Below are 17,030 nucleotides of genomic sequence, written 5' to 3'. Positions count from 1 at the left end.
CCAGTTAAATGTTCATTGTTTAATTAATAGTTTAAGGCCAGGCGGATTCACACTTGAGAGACTGAGCTAGACGAAGCATAGACGATAAGCGCACATGGTTGATTGAGGTATTATTTTATAATAGTATTTCAATTCTGTTTGGTAGTCTTATCGTTACAAATTATTGTACGCTATTGTAAATTCTTGGATTATTATCTTAAAGGATTTTCATACAAGAAAAATTGAAATCAAACGTAAAAAGACGAATAAGTGGCCGTTCTGGAAGAATATCTAAACGACAGAAATAGATGATCAACATTGGAGACCATTTGTCACAACAAATACCTACCAGGAGAAGGTGCTTTACATGTTCAAAAAATAAATCAGAAACTCGAACTATGACTATTTGCCTCTATGCAAAAATTGTTTTTTACCACATCATTCATAAGAAGTATTTTTTTTTTGTGTAATGTACTTTTTTTTATTTTGAAAACAAGTTTGTTTCTTTACTGATGGGATTTTTTTATCCCACCATTCAACTCTAATGGGACGTAATATGTCTCATAGTTTATCTAAGGATGAAAGGACGCAATAATGTAAAAAATCAATCGCTTTGTTAGGTCTCTAGATATCAACGGATATCATTCAAGCCATTTTAAAGAGTTTTGTTTAGCTACATTGAAATCAGTAATGAAATGTTAAGATGACACGAATCCTTTTTGTTTATTCCTATTTATAACATCAGGATTTTATTACAAATCAACTGATTACTAGGTTAAGTATGTTGATAAAACTGTTAAATTTAAAAGGTTAACTGAAAATGTAGTGAAAGTGTTTTCAAACAAGACACGCATGTTATCCAATATGTGTGCCCTAGTTTTCTATACAATTATTTATTGGATATATAGAATTAAATATATCTTGGATTACTGTATTTATCTCAGTGGTTTTAAGAAACGCAAATTATACTATTTTAATACTACAGGGCATAGTGTTCCTAAAAAGTAAAGCGTCGTTTTAATTTATAATTTTAAATATTTATTATCTTCTTCTTCTTCTTAACATGCCATACACCAAAGTGCGTAGGCGACTATCTCATTACTAGAATTCTGTTCTTGGCGGCGTGACACAGCTCGCCTGTATTGTGTATTCCTGTCCATTCTTTAATATTCCTTAACCAGGATAATTGTTTGCGGCCGGCTCCTCTCCTACCTTCGATCTTCCCTTGTAGGATTAACTGTGGTATTTCATATTTTCTCCTCTCAATATGTGCCCAAGGTAACCAATCTTGCGTTTTTTAATTAATTTAAAGAGTTCTCTTTCCACACCGGCTTTCTTAAGGACGTCATCGTTTCGAACTCTATCCACTCAAGGTATGCGCATAATTCTTCTTAATGACCACATTTCAAATGCTTTAAGTTTGTTGATAGATGTTTTTTTTAAGTCCACGTTTCCATGCCATAAAGCAAGATGGACCATATGTCGCACTTGGCCATTCTGTAGCATATTTCGAAATTTAGGTTTTGATTACATAGGAGCGGTCTGAATTTCACAAAAGCTTGTCTTGCCATTTGTATTCGGGTTTTTATCTCTTGTTGTGGATCCGATTGGTCATTGATTGTGGTGCCAAGGTATTTAAAAGTTTTCACGCGTTTTATGCGATCGTCACCTATGCACATTATCGGGTTTTCTGGAGGGTTTCTGCTAATGACCATATATTTCGTTTTCAAAATGTTGATTTTGAGGCCATATTTTTTACCTATGCTATTCACCCTATCAAGTAATAACTGCTGATCTTCCAAATTTTCAGTTATAATCACTGTGTCGTCCGCATAGCGTAGGTTGCTAATTGGTATGCCGTTCACCTTAATGCCTAATTCCGTGTCTTCTAATGCTTCCTCAAATATATTTTCAACATATAAATTAAAAAGCATCGGAGAGAGTATGCAGCCTTGGCGGACACCTTTCCGGATTTCAAATTCATTCGTATATTGGTCTTGATCAATCCTCACCTTTGCCATTTGGTTCCAGTATAGATTCTGAATAATTCTGATCTCCTTCTGGTCAATGTTGGCCCTATGTAGTAGTTCCATCATGATATCATGTTTAACATTGTCAAATGCCTTCTCGTAGTCGATGAAGGTGAGGTAGACATCGTTTCGTTGATCTAAACAGTTTTGTATTAAAGTGTTCAAACATAAAATTGCCTCTCTTGTTCCTAGTCCTCCCTTAAGACCGAATTGTGTTGACCCGCTAAGTTCTTCTAGTATCTTGTACATTCTTGAGTGTAATATCCTAAGGAAAAGTTTCAGCAAGTGACTTATTAAACTGATTAAGCGGTGTTCATTGCATTTTGTGGCATTAGCTGTTTTTGGGATCATCACAAAGGATGACTGCAGCCATTATCGCGGAATGTAACCAGTATCATAAATTCTATTGAACAGCTTTACCAAGATTTCCATATTCTCCTCGTCTAGTAGTTTTATTGCTTCTATATTAATTTCATCTGGACCTGTTGCTTTATGCATCTTTGTGGTTCTAACTGCATATTCTATTTCACTTCGCATTATTGATGGCCCTGATAAGTTTTCGGAAGGAAGTTTGCGCGTTGGTTGTGTTGGTCTTTCGTCATTAAAAAGTCTTTCTGCGTATTCTTTCCACGCCATTGCTATCTCCCCTTCTGACTCTATGTATTCGTTTCTGTCGTTGCGTATTCTTGTTCTGTGGTGGCTTTTGTGTATATTCGATATTTCTTTGATCTTCTTATGTAGTCCAAAACTATCTCATTTTTCCTGAAATTGTTCTATTTCGTTGCACCTTTCCACCATCCAACGTTCTTTTGCTTTCTTAATTTTCTGGCGAATTTCTTTGTGTGTCTGTTTGTATTTGTCTTGATTACGTTGTTGTTTATGTTGCCTTCGCTTTTTTATTAGATCTATATTTTCGTCCGTCATCCATTCGTTATGCTTTCTCTTTCTGATCTGTGTTTGAACTTCCCTGTTTACTGCCAGAATCGTTCCTTTAATATCATTGACCATCTCTTCGATATCATCATTTTGTTCTATTATTCGCATTCTTTCAGATTTTCGTCTCTCATCAGTTCTCTTTTATTTATAGGCGTGCTGGTGTTTGTATTTGTTCTCTTAATTTTTGCTAGTTTTAACCTCACATCTGCTATTAGCGGATTATGATCGGATGCAATATCAGCACCTGGATATGCTGCGATTCTTTTGATAGCGTTACGAAATCTTCTGTTTATTAAAACGTAGTCAATTTGGTTTCTAATTATTCGATTTGGGCGGTCTCCTGGTGATTTCCAAGTATATAACTTACGAGGTGGGTGCTGAAACCATGTGTTCATGACGACAAAACCGTTCTCCTGGCAGAATTCACACAGCAGGTCGCCTCTTTCATTTCTAACTCCAAGGCCGTACTCTCCAATTATGTCTTCATATCTTCCTTTACCCACCCTGGCGTTAAAGTCGCCCATTATATTTATTATCTAGTTCAATAATATATCCACTGTTTTGTAATGGAGTTATTGCGCAAGTACTCTTAAGCTCACTGAAGATGGTCTTATAAGACCGAAAACATTCATTCTGAACAATTGTACTTTAGTTCGATTTTTAATTTTAATGTTTTATTAAACCAATTTTACCAATTATACTGAAAGTTTTTACTTTATTAAATTTTTTATCCAAAATGGGTCCCAATATTATGTATCGCTAAGGAAATATAAAAACCGCAATACACTAAATAATATTTTAACTATAAGGCTGTATTGATTTGAATATTTTTAAATTGTAGCTTAATTGTCTTTAATGTTTTAGGTCGCCCAAAACCCACTTTAACTTGGTGGTACAATGGTACAATTTTGGACAGTGTGATAGACTCAAGTCGTGAGTCGTTTACGACTGTCAATCAACTTGTGATAGCCTCTACTCCGAGGTACCTTAAAGGAGCTCACTTTGAGTGTCGAGCTTCTTCTTCAGAGACTGCTGGATATATTTCCAGAGAAATACCTGTAACAGTATTTTGTAAGTATGCGTTAATAATATTTATAATATGTTTTAAAAATAATTAATTTCATTACATATATGGCTGTGTAATTAATGAATACGAGGATGTATTGAAAAATTCTTGGCCTACTAAACAAGCACATAAATTTTGACAGTCTAACTATTTTATCATTTAAAAAACTCTTCTCCTAATTTGACACATTTACTGGAACTAATCTACAACCCCTCTAGATCTTACAAACCATATTGTTTCTTGCTGTTAACTTCAGGCCTCCACAGCTTAAAGAGTTTGATTCCAAATTAATGTTTCTTTCCTTTCACATATTGGCGAAATTTTAAACGCCCGCGAAAGGTTATCGTTACATCTATGCAGATATTTTCATCTGGTACTATAACCTTTTTAAAATTGGAATTTAGCAAAGTTACCAGGGACTGAACTTTGTACAGTCTGTCTTCTGCTTGACATAAATCATTATTTGCGAAGTGCCACATACGCAACAAAATTTCAAATCTATTTCGAGACATATATCCTGCATTTCTCCAATAATCAGCAAGTTTAGGTTTATGGTCCAGACCCATCCAAATCAGTACCTTCAAAAAGCAATATATTTTATTCACCTCCATTTATGCAGTCTTGAAGATGGACCGATGGTTTCTTCAACGATGTTATTCACAATCACCTGATTTGCGAATATGTTTGCTTGTTCGACAATAATGCTGATAATTTCTTCGTTCAGAAAGAGTTCCTATATTTTCTTCAAAATTAAAATTTCTCATATCGCCAAATACTAATCCCCAATCAGACCTATATTTTCTTCTTTCCATGAAGATTCTTGATTATTTGACTCATCGCTATCTGAAACAAAAGATAAACAAAATTTAACAGCATGTCAATAGAATCTAAATATCTAAATCTAAAAAATCTAAATATAAATTTGCATTCAAATGTAGTCGTACATAACATCTTGTGTCATTCGCATATAAACATTACCTTATTGCACTTGTAATTTTCTAGCCTCTTTCGCAAGCTCATTGGGATATAATAAAATAATTACAAAATGATATATTTACTTATAACATAAATAATTATTATTTCATCGGCAAATATATATAAGTATATAAACTATCAGTTACGACCCTATATTTATTTATTGATCTTTATTCAAACTTATCCTTAGTCGTTATCCGGGGTCTTTTAGTTGGTATGTCACTGCTGTCTCGTGATCTCTCTGTTTCGTAGTCAGGATCTTCTTCTCAAATGGATCATCATTATCATTACTCATATCTGATATTTCATCCCATAATGCATGAAGCTGGGCCTGTTCTCTCTCATATGATGACATTTTATACACTTATACAAGAAAAACTACCTTTAAAAATAATTGAACTGCACAATACAACATTTAGAGTTGAACTAACAAATACAAGCCAACTTCACGCTACCGTTTTAGACAAAATACAACAAGTCTAGACCGTGTATCCCTACTTATACACGCGGCGTAGAATAAAAAAATGCATTTCCTTATATATTTTTCGTGCACTAGTCAAACTGAAAAAAACATAATTAAACTATTTAAGCAATGTATCTAAGGTATGTTGATAAACAATTTTAAATACATTTTCATAAAAAAATTAGTGTGGCGCACAGGACCTTTATGGTGAATTTTGTGTGGCAGTCAAAGTGTGAACGAAATGCGTCTTTTTTTGTACGCTTTGGACAATATTCAGATATTTAGCAACCTTTTCATGTTTAAACCAACCTAAACTATATCATGGATAAGTTTACATAAAATATTTAGTGCCTTAAACATTCAATTTAGCCCAATTCAATGGTCTAATGCCATTGTCACTAACTGCTTTGTGACTACAGAAACTATCCTTCTCGATCAGTTTTCATCTTCATTGGAAAATTGACCTTTTCTAAAACTACCAATTTTATTTTTTTTTCTATCGTATACAACAGATTTTAATAATCTTTTATTGATTATTCTAGGTATATTTAAAGAATAATTGTTGATGTAATAACACGTTTCATCCGTATTTTAACAATTCAAAAGGTGTTTCTCCAGACCAGGGGCTTTTCTGTCTTTAAAAACCTTTCAATTTTTTTACTTCTGACTCCTATATTCTCATCAGATATTTCATTATATGTAATATAGTTTCTATATTTTTACTGTCTGTAAATTTGGATGTAGTGCCTGTTACATTACAATTATTATTACAATAAGTTTTCAACCGTATCCACTAATGTATTAACTGTATACTGTAGGTTACTATGTAGCGCATTTGCTACTTCTTCGCGTATTTCGTAACCCTTAGGTAACGTTTTCTCATATTTGTTTCTCAGTTTACATTTTATTTAATCGTATTTCTACTTTGACATTAACTAGATTGCCGTAAGGACTAAAGCCGATAGCTACAATAGCAATTAACTGCAAGGTATAATGAACATCGCTCTTAGTATGGTAAGGTGGTACTGACTTTATATCAACATTGCAAATACCCAGTTATTGATAATCATTAAATAGCCTTAAATAAATGCTAAGTTAAAAATACATATTTAAAAGATCCATAGACCGGATTGTCATTTGAGTATCTTATCAATTTGTGTATCATATTTTCTTTAAACTATCCAATATAGGTCTTAAAGTGGTACATATGGCCTATCCTGATATATACAAGTGAGACCTGATCATTTACAGCAGTCTAAATCCTATGGAAACTTTTGAAATATGCTGTCTTAGAACAGGATCCCATAATTGCGTCATCAATGGATAGACTAAGTTTAGAGTTTTCTTGTTTTTTTTTTCAAGCAACTTATTTAATGTGACACAGCTGTTTGTAGAAAATTTAGTTTTCTAGAGATTGTAGATATGGAATCATGCTTCGAAGAGACGTTTTTGTTATTTTCTGACACTCCACTCTCTGGTGTTCAGCTAAATTATTTTCTTTCTGTTAGATGTCAACCTGTCATTAATATTATCTTTGGCTCGACAATCCTCGCACGACGTTCGAATATTCCCAAGTCTTTTAATCTTCTGCGTTATAGTCCATGTTTCTGCTGACACATACAGATGTCTAGGATATAATTTGCACTTACGACCTTTCTAAAAAAATGGTGCCGTACATACAGCCACCGACATCTATGAGAAGCTTCTGAAACTCTAATTTTAATGCTGATATTTCTACAGTAATAACTTTGGCACTTTGGCCCTTTCTAATTTTCGCTCTTGAATTGGTCACTATAAATTGTATTTTTTATTTGTCCCATGTAGTTGAAATATTAACGGTCCCAGGTAGTTTAACATTTGAAATTGTTATAATAAAAATACATATATGTAATATTAATTAATTGTTTGTTGCAGTAGTAACGTATTGATTAACACCTTGATTTTCGTTGTATTACACATGTTTCTGTTTTGTTTTAGTAAAACCAAATAAAGTAAAAATAGTGAGTCCCAACGATTTGCTGTCCATCAGTAAGTCACAAAACGTAAGATGCGAGACTTCCGGTTCTTATCCACCTGCCAAACTAACATGGCTACTTGATGGAAGGGCCATTAGGAACGCTGTTGTTACTGTAAGTGAGTTACAACGTGTTACACTAGCCGAGTTTCTAACTAATTTTAGGTGCAATATCAGCACTCTAACTATTAGCCTCGTTTTGCGCTTTCTAAACCAGTGGCGGTAACACAAAAGAATTTTATAACACTATATATAACTATTTACGATTATGTATTATATTAACATGCATTTTGTTATAACAGTTTTATTATTTGTATATACAGTTCCAATATTTAAAGTTTTTATGAGTTTTTCGAATAATATCTGTACATTTCTTTACAAATATGTTGCAATTTTTTGTTTACATGGGAACAAATTCCTATGTGATTAATACTAGAAGAAGAAAAAAATTAATAAAGCACAGAAAGATGCTTACCCGACGAACTAGAATAATTGTAGAGAATTACCAGACAATGAGAAGAGAGGAAAAGAGGATACACAAAAGAAAAAAACCAAATCACTTAAATATGGAACTTATTCGTAAGAATAGAAAACATCAACAAAGAGAAAGAATTTAGAGCATTTTATAAGAAAGTAAACATCAATAAAAAAGTATTCAAGGCAGCCATAAGACAATGGCGGAATAAGTCAGAATGGCGACCTATTAACAACAAGAAAAGATGAATTGAATAGATGCGTAAAATGCTTTATCTAGGCACTTTATAAAGAGAAAAAAAGCAGAAAACCTGGAAGACGAAAGAGATGAGATTAGGGGAACAGACGAGAGGAAGAGGAACCACCAACGATTCTTAAAGATTTAGTTAAAAAGCTAACCAGAAACAAATCACCCGGAATAGATAATCTTTTAGCTGAACTATACAGTATGTCACGAGCAAAAGCTGCTATCAAAAAATGCTTGAAACTGTTTCTAGGATAGTAGGGGATAGTAGAAAAATACCAGACTGGTTCCAGATGTGTTAAATCGACAATTCATCAAATTACAACCCTGAAACAAATTTTGGAAAAAACACTGGGATATGGCATTGATACTCGTCACATATTTATAGACTATAAAGAAGCCTACGACTCTGTCAATAAAAGAGAAATGTTCAAAGTAATAAAAGAGCTAGGAATACCAAATCAGTTGGTAAATTTAACAAAACTAACTTTTGAAAAAGTTGAATGTAGAATACTAATTCGGGGGGAACTATCTGAACCTTTTAAAACAAATAACGGGCTACGCCAAGGGTCTTCTCCTGTATACTGTTCAATCTGGCTCTGGTTAAAGTAATACGTATGTCACAAATCACAACTACTGGTTCAATATATAATAAATCAGTGCCAATCCTGGCCTATGCTGATCATATCAATATTGTTGGGAGAAGGGAAAACGCTGTACGCGAGGCGTATGGAGAATTAAAAGAATCAGCTACAAAAATTGGTTTAATAATAAACACCAACAAAATGAAGAATATCAAAATAAGCACGCAACCACAAATCCTACGACCACTTATTATAGAAAACGACGTCATCGAAGCAGTGAACGAATTTTTATACCTGGGAGCGCTGCTTAATACTAAAAATAATACTACCGCATAGAGACAAACCGCAGAATTTGCACGGCCAATAGATGCTATTTTAGGCTCAATCTCCTCATCAAATCCACAATTATATCGAGAAATACAAAAATAAAACTCTACAAAACAATCGTATGCCTAGTCCTAACATATGGTTCAGAGATCTGGACAACAAAAAATAATGAAAACATATTAGAATGTTTTGAAAGAAAAGTACTAAGGCGAATCTATGAAACAATGAATGACAATAGAGTGTGTAGAAGACGATACAACTTCGAACTTTATTGAATATTGTAACGTTATATATGTAAATATAAAAAATGTCACTTCTTCATTAATTTGTATTTAAATATTTATTTTATTTTAATTTCTTTACTAATTTATTAATTTCTTTATCTCCAGTTTAGTTTTTACCATTTTTTATTCAAAAAGTAGTTGGTGCCCTCTGTCTTTCTTTTCTTTCTCTTTCTTTCTTGTCGAATAAATATTTGCCTTCTCTCTATGTGTCCGGTAGACTAAATATTTTATTCTATGTTGACATAAAACCTAATTCCATCATAGGTATACATCCTATGACATATGTGCTTCAGATGTCTTAGGACTGTCAACTTTATTTTAATCTCCCACTTATTTTCCGTCAATCAGCTTTTCTAACATAGTGGGATATATTTTTTTTGTCTATAATTAAAAATTTATAAAAGAAGGCAAAAATTGTTATAAGCTTAATTTTATGGTCTGCAAAATTCTCTTGGGTTTCTTGGCTGTATTAATTGGCCGTATTCTACATTTTGCTGGCCGTATTATGAAGATTTATTGGTTTTTAGTGTAGAACCTACCCACTTAATTGGGAGGCCACACATATATGGAATAACTGCAGCTCTCAGGAGGACCTGATCGTCTAATTGGGAGGTCACACAAGCAGCCCATTGATGTCATCGATGCCACAAGTATCATCTACATCGTATTCATTGTAAAGCATTGGCAGGGTTCATTGTTTCCTATTTTTAATTAATATGATTAGTTGAAAATTGTTTCATTTGCTATCAGCTGAGGATTCATGGTTTGATTCCTACTTTAAGACAAGACGAACTCACACTTGAGATACTGAGATGAGCGAGCATACCAGGAACCTAATGTCGTAAAACATATTAAAATAGGACATCGGAGGTGGATAGGGCATGCAATGCGGATGGAACAAAATGAGCCAGCTAGAAAAATGCTCCTTGATAGACCTATTGGTCAGAGAAGAAAAGGAAGACCGAGAGCAAGGTTCCTTGATAACATCGATGAAGACATGAGAAATATGAAAATACGTACTTGGCGAAGAAAGGCAATGGATAAGGACGACTGAAGAGAAATTTTTAAGGAGGCTAGGACCCACGCAGGGTTGTAACGTCAAATGATGATTATAATACTAAAAGCAATTGTTCTTGTTCACAATTGAAACAAGTTTAAATTCCTTACCGAGTCATCCCATGGCTTCAATATTTAATACAAGATTCACCCAAGATATTTTTAATATTGTTTTATAAAACCACATTTTAAAAACCTCCAGTCGACTAAATATTGCTTTAGTAAAGGTCTATGATTCTATCATGTAAAGCATAACCGAAAATATATAGCAACAAAGAAATCGGGTGTTGGTGTTTTTATTGGCAAATTAAGTTTCTTAATAATTTTACTCATTTTAACAATCAAAGATTTGTACTATACTTAGTGAACAATATTATTAAGAAGTAAACTTATAACACCAATACCTGAAATACACGAAGACTCTGTTGCTCAGTTCTAGTAGATTATAGGCTGGGTGTTTATAGAGGTGAGAAACGCAAAAAAGAACAGATACAAAACAAGAAAAATAAAGCAGGGAAGAGAACAACACTTTAAAGGAAAAGCGCCTTCGTTTTTATATATTTTAATGGTAAAAAATAGAAATGGTATATTCAAACAACAAACAAAAAAGAAATAGTATCATAAAAAATAATTTAAAAATGGTAAAATTTACAAGATATATTAAAATATATTTAAAATCAAATATCACAAATATAACAAAGTAATTAAACTACGTACTTAAATGGAGTAATCAAATATATCAAATATATAATGAGAAACAGGAGAACGGTCTTAACTAACCTAGTTCTTTTTGAAATGGATCAACTGTGTTAAAATAAAAAACATGCAATTAAATGAGAAAATTAAATACACCAAAAAAAATATTACAAAATAATAATCAATTTTGGTTTAATATGTGTACCCTTCCACCGCGCCGGGCACGGCTGTTCAAATTTATACAATAGAAATATTTTGTGCCAGTATGTGTGTCTCGTAAACAGTCGGGAACTGTCACCTACCTCTTAGCTTCCTACCTCTTATTATTCTGGTTATCTCTATTATTCAGAACGTGATCGGTTATTAGTGAATATGTTTTGTTAGAAAAAAGATATTTAAATATTGTTCATTTTAATATACCGCGCCCATTTTGTCTAGCACACACTGCTAGACAAAAGTCCAACGTTGTAATGCCACAATACAACACTGCAAATCTTACAACTGTAGAAGACCAAGAGGACGACCACAGATGAGATGGGTAGCAAAAGAATAGCCGAAACAAATTGGAAGTAATTTGCTCAGGATAGAGATTGATGGAATGAGTTGTGATTAAACAATGGAGGACAGATGAAGGCTAAGAGGTAAAAGAAGTTCTTATATAAATTTGCTTTATATTGGCCAAGCAACTGTTAATTTATCATTTTATGTATTTTAAAACATTACTGAAAAAAAAAACGTCAAAAAACTGTCAAAGTGTTTAGACGCATTTCAAAGTTTCTCTTAAAAATTTAAATATTTAAACGATTATTAAAGATCTTATTTAGATAAAATATACTTTTTTCATCTATTTGGATTTATATATTTAAGTAAACAACTGCAATCAGTTATAAGTATTATCCAATTTACATGAACTGGTATCACAACGAAAGCTGTAAAACAGCACCGGTTTTAGTCGGATTTTAAAATCCATTTAAAAGATGTCATCTTCCAATCAGCTACCACAAAATGCATCATACTCAAAAGCAGTTAGTCAACCACGTAGTATATTAATCCCAAGCAGAGATCAAGCTATTTTGTTTAACACTCTAGAGAATTGTACAATTAATGACTATCTTGAAGGATTGAGTCAGCATATAGAACCGAAAAATATAATTTTCGCATCCCGTATATCAAACGGTAGAATATGCATATATCTATCATCCAAAAACCTAGTAGATAAATTCATAGCAGAAACAAAGAAAATAATAGTAAATGGAAATATACTAGAAGCGAGAAGATTAATAACTCCATCAGTCCGCTTAATTCTGTCCAATGTATGTCCAAGCATATCTTCTAACATAATAATGGACGAATTAATAAAACTAGGTTCAAATCCTCTCTCAGACATATCATATCTACGGATAGGAGCAACCAATCCTGCCTTTAGCCATATTCTAAGCTTCCGAAGACAAATTTTCGTTTCACCTTTTCCATACAACTTTGTACTACCTGAATCTTTTATTATCGAGTTGGAACAAACATCATACCGCATATTTATAGCCCAAAACGAAAATTGTTTCAAATGAAAATTAACTGGACACCAGGCAGCTAATTGTCCAATTATTTCACCTTCTACCCATCCTCACAATGATAGTGCAATGCAAACAGAAATAAGACAAAATTTATCAATAAATCATACTCAACAAGATAATCTACAAAATACTCCCGCAATCTCAAATACCACTCCCTCCACACTTACTACGTCTTCTCAAACCACATTACAAAGAGTAGCAATCCCAAATTTATCAATAAACCAAACCCAACAGTGCTCACTACAAAATACATCCATACATTTGACCACTTCTTCAGTTAACACTACAATCGCAACACCTACATCGTCTGAGTCATCCTCTAATACCCAAAAACATAAGTCAACCTTGCCCGAAACAAGTCAACACTTACCTCCAAATAAAAATACACATTTGAATTCTTACGAACCCCAAGTAACTTCGAACAAAGCAACCAGAAAAAGAACTCTAGAAGATGCAATCACGCCACCCTCCGAAGAAAACTTTGAAAAACCTAAGCTTCAATTAAAGAAAAAAACCAAAACTGATGACAAAAACTTAAGAAATAATATACCAAATCTCCATTCATTATTGGAACCAGTTAGAGAATATGTAGAAAGGGAAAAGCAATTGTTAAGCTTCGATCAAGTAGTGGATCTATTCGAACATATACAAGAATCAAAAGACATAATCAGCGTAACAAAATTGTACTCAGAAGACTCTTATGTACTTATAAAGTTTCTAACGGAATTACATTCATACTACATCGACAAAAGAATAAAAACCATAAGCACCAAATTAATACGAAAACTTGGCAAACACATAGGTTTACTCTCTACAGTGAAAACTTCATTATCGGAAGAAGATTCCGACTCATCGGTAAATAATTCCTCTAAAGAATAATAATATCACTGTTGACTTAATGCCTGTTCCATCACAAGTCTTAGGAAAAAACATGAATATTAAAAAACACAATAAGTTATCTTAAAGACTTAGAACTGTATCAATTATTGTAATTTTTTCTACCTTTACCTGTATTATATTTTTTAGGTCGCTAATAACCCTTGTGGTTGCAGCGTAAATAAATAAAACATTACTAGTTTTTAAGCCAATCATTGTTATATTATTCCGAAATATAATACTAGTATTTAGCAGCGCCACTGTTTAAATTGGCGCATAAAGGTGTAGGGTATAGCGGGTGTTCGAACTTTCTTCGGACATGATAAAGCACCTATTATTTGTTGCTGATTTAGGAAATTACTTAAAGGGTTTCGAAAAAGGGACAAATGATATGCAAAATTTATGCGCCATGTAGATTGCAGAAAATTTATTGATTTTTGTAATAACCAAGCGTTAAATTAATGGCAGTCTAGAAGTGCTCACTAGATTTAATAAATAATTAAATAATTGTAGAAATTGTAGCAACCGTCATTATTGGAATCAAAAATGGAACGGTTAAGCGAATAAAACAATAATATAAGTTATAAATCGGTCATCAAAAGCACAACTCAAATCCGGACGACGAATAGTTAATTAGAAAAGATTATATCATAGGATTAGGATAAAGGTTTATGTAAGGTTTCTGTCATTTTCTGTCTTTGTTTCTTTTGATTCAGGTTTTGTGTATGTCGTATCTTGCGAAGCAGAGTCTTCTGTTTCAGAAAACATGTTTTTTGTGCATCAAAGCACTATGTGTACTTAAAATTATCTCAGCTATTGAATGACTAACAATGTTTTGTTCATTACTGATTGTTTTATTTTTTAAGGAAACGTATTACAACAATAATGTATTGTCAAATGTTTAACTTTTATATTCCTAATCATAATTATTGCACCTAAGTAAGCTGAAACTTGTATTTGCACAGGTATAAAGGCAGAATTTCTATAAATTAATTAATATCAATTAAAATTAATGAAACATATTTAAGTACTGTCTATTTGCACATATATAAACATTTTACATTGGTCGTTATATTTTTGAAGTTATACTTCTATACGCGTGCTCCACGTTGGAAATTTGTATGGGAGTGAATCTGTGAAATCATTACATATGTAAGATAATGGGTAAGAGAGAGACAGAAGATATGTTTTCTCTCTCTTCCTCTCTTGAATATAAAAATGTTCCTTTTGTATTCGCTCCGTGCGTGACCATGGTAGGGGTACTTTGAAACGATGCCAGCGTGCGTAGCGGCAAAATATGACAAAATTGGCCCTACCTTTTTACGCATAAATTTTATCAAAAATGTGTGCAAATACATATTGCGTATTTAATTGTGCTAATAATAGCAAAAATAGTAAGTGTAGTTTTTATAGGTTCCCAAAGATTACATATAAATTAGAGAAAAGAAAAAGATGGATCCGTGCTATTAATATGAAAAGTAAATATCACATAACTTCATTTTTATGCAATTGAAATAGAAAAAATTTAAATAATTTACCTTAAATGATATTTTATAAGGCTTCAAGCTAACTGCAGCGTGCCTGATGACTTTAGCTTTTATATTATAACTTTTACTATTACTGTTTTTAAATATATGCTGTTTCACGTAAAAAACTTGATTTGCCAGTACTAGATTTTTCCCTTTCTTTTCCGTTTGTGGTTGAAAAGATATATTATGATGAATTTTGAGAAACCCAGTTTTTAATACTACATTTATTTTGTACATAAACTAAAAAAATATAATTAAAAAGTTAATTATTAATAATTGTCAATTTCGCATGTATTTGTCAATGTCAAACAGATGTCATATGTTTAACCTGAAAATTGGTAGGTCCAAAACTGTCAGATGAAGGCGGTAGGTGTCGCGTCAGTCACGCACGGAGCGATTATATAATTTAATATTGTATATATTATATAAAGATATATATATATACATATAATATTATATATATATATATATATATATATATTAATATTATTATTTATGTGATATGTTTTGTATTATTTATTAAATGTTCATAATTATATTAGTCTTTTATATTTCTAATACTAATATCTAATATAAATACTAATCTCAATAAATCACCGTATGATCCAGAACTGTCAATTTTGAAATACGTTTGTGTGATGTCCTCGGTAGTATAGTAGTCAGTATCCCCGCCCGTCACGTGGGAGACCGGGGTTCGATTCCCAGTCGGGGAGGACTTTTTTATTAATAATATTACATGGTCAATTAAACATATATACGTGAGTAGAAAAGTTATGTATATTATTGTCATTTTTAAATACTTGAATATTGCATTTTAATTTGTATTGTATTATTATATTAATAACAAAATAAACAATGAATTTTACTGCAGAGTATGTGTAAAACAATTTTTGCATTCAACTCCTTTCATACATATATGAAAATAAAAATATACATTTTCATCAAAATATTGATTCAATCCTTTATTTACTATACTCATATTACAGGTCAAAAGTTGTTTATTAATTGTTACTAAGTTGTAATTAATTCTGTTTCTCTTTCTGCTATGTCTTACCTATAGCATTACATATGTAATTATTGTGCAGATTGACTCCCAAATAAATTTGTAACGGCGAATGCCTCTATAGAAGTGTAACTTCCACCGGCAGTCCCACTGGACTGCCACACCCGTTTTTTACAATTGGCTGTAGTTTTTATATTATTTTTTTTTTTGTGTAAAACTAAAATAACGAAAAAAAAATGCAATATTTTGACTGAGTAAGTTAGCAATTAATTGAAAAATGACAAAAATACCTAGCGTAAATCATAAATAAAAAAAAAATTAAAATCCTTAATAAAAGGTATATAATTAAAATACCTAATCGGGCTATATTACAAAACGTTTTCGGAATCTGTATTCCATCATCAGTGTGTCTAGGTGTACAGGTTTTGAGTCACTAAATATTTGGGCAAAAACTTGTTAAATGTTATTAGTTTAAATTTAGGTTAGATTACTCGATCTTATATGTTAAGATGTTAAAGTTACCAGTGGAATTGAAACATGGCAATGTAAGACAAAATTTCTACGAGGACTTCTTGATAGCAACTCGTTTCAATCTGGAAACTGGAAAAGTAATTCTTGGGTGGAAAAAAAACGAAGAGCTCAAAGATGAAGTAATATCTTTACTTAAACGTTTGGGTCATGAAAAACTACATCGAAATCGAAAAACTCTAAAAAAGTTTTTAAATTACTCCGATATTTTATCTTTGATTCGTCGATAGTATCGCGAGAACTTACATTTTCTAATTAATTATCACCGATACCAATGTGCAAAGGTATCCACAAGAAGTTTATTGTTATGAGATTCTCCTGGGATTTCTGAACTTTCAATTTTTTTTATTTACCCTATAAAATTTTTCGGGTAGAGATTTTACTTGGCATTAATT

At 32.1% G+C, this 17,030-nt stretch overlaps 1 protein-coding gene across 3 annotated transcripts in view; it reads left to right on the top strand.

The window, feature by feature from the left end:
* The window catches only part of side (motor axon guidance molcule sidestep), a 566,673-nt gene that overhangs the window by 205,377 nt on the left and 344,266 nt on the right, over positions 1-17,030 (top strand). For all 3 annotated transcript variants that reach the window (XM_072534634.1, XM_072534635.1, XM_072534633.1), the window contains exons 5-6: positions 3,810-4,016; positions 7,427-7,578. In XM_072534634.1, coding sequence (XP_072390735.1) covers positions 3,810-4,016; positions 7,427-7,578 — 359 coding nt within the window. The remainder of the gene's footprint in view (positions 1-3,809; positions 4,017-7,426; positions 7,579-17,030) is intronic.

Source organism: Diabrotica undecimpunctata, chromosome 6 (genome assembly GCF_040954645.1).
Source record: "Diabrotica undecimpunctata isolate CICGRU chromosome 6, icDiaUnde3, whole genome shotgun sequence".
NCBI lineage: Eukaryota > Metazoa > Arthropoda > Insecta > Coleoptera > Chrysomelidae > Diabrotica > Diabrotica undecimpunctata.
The sequence above is the reverse complement of the archived record's forward strand: the minus strand, read 5'-3'. Positions and strand labels throughout refer to the sequence as shown.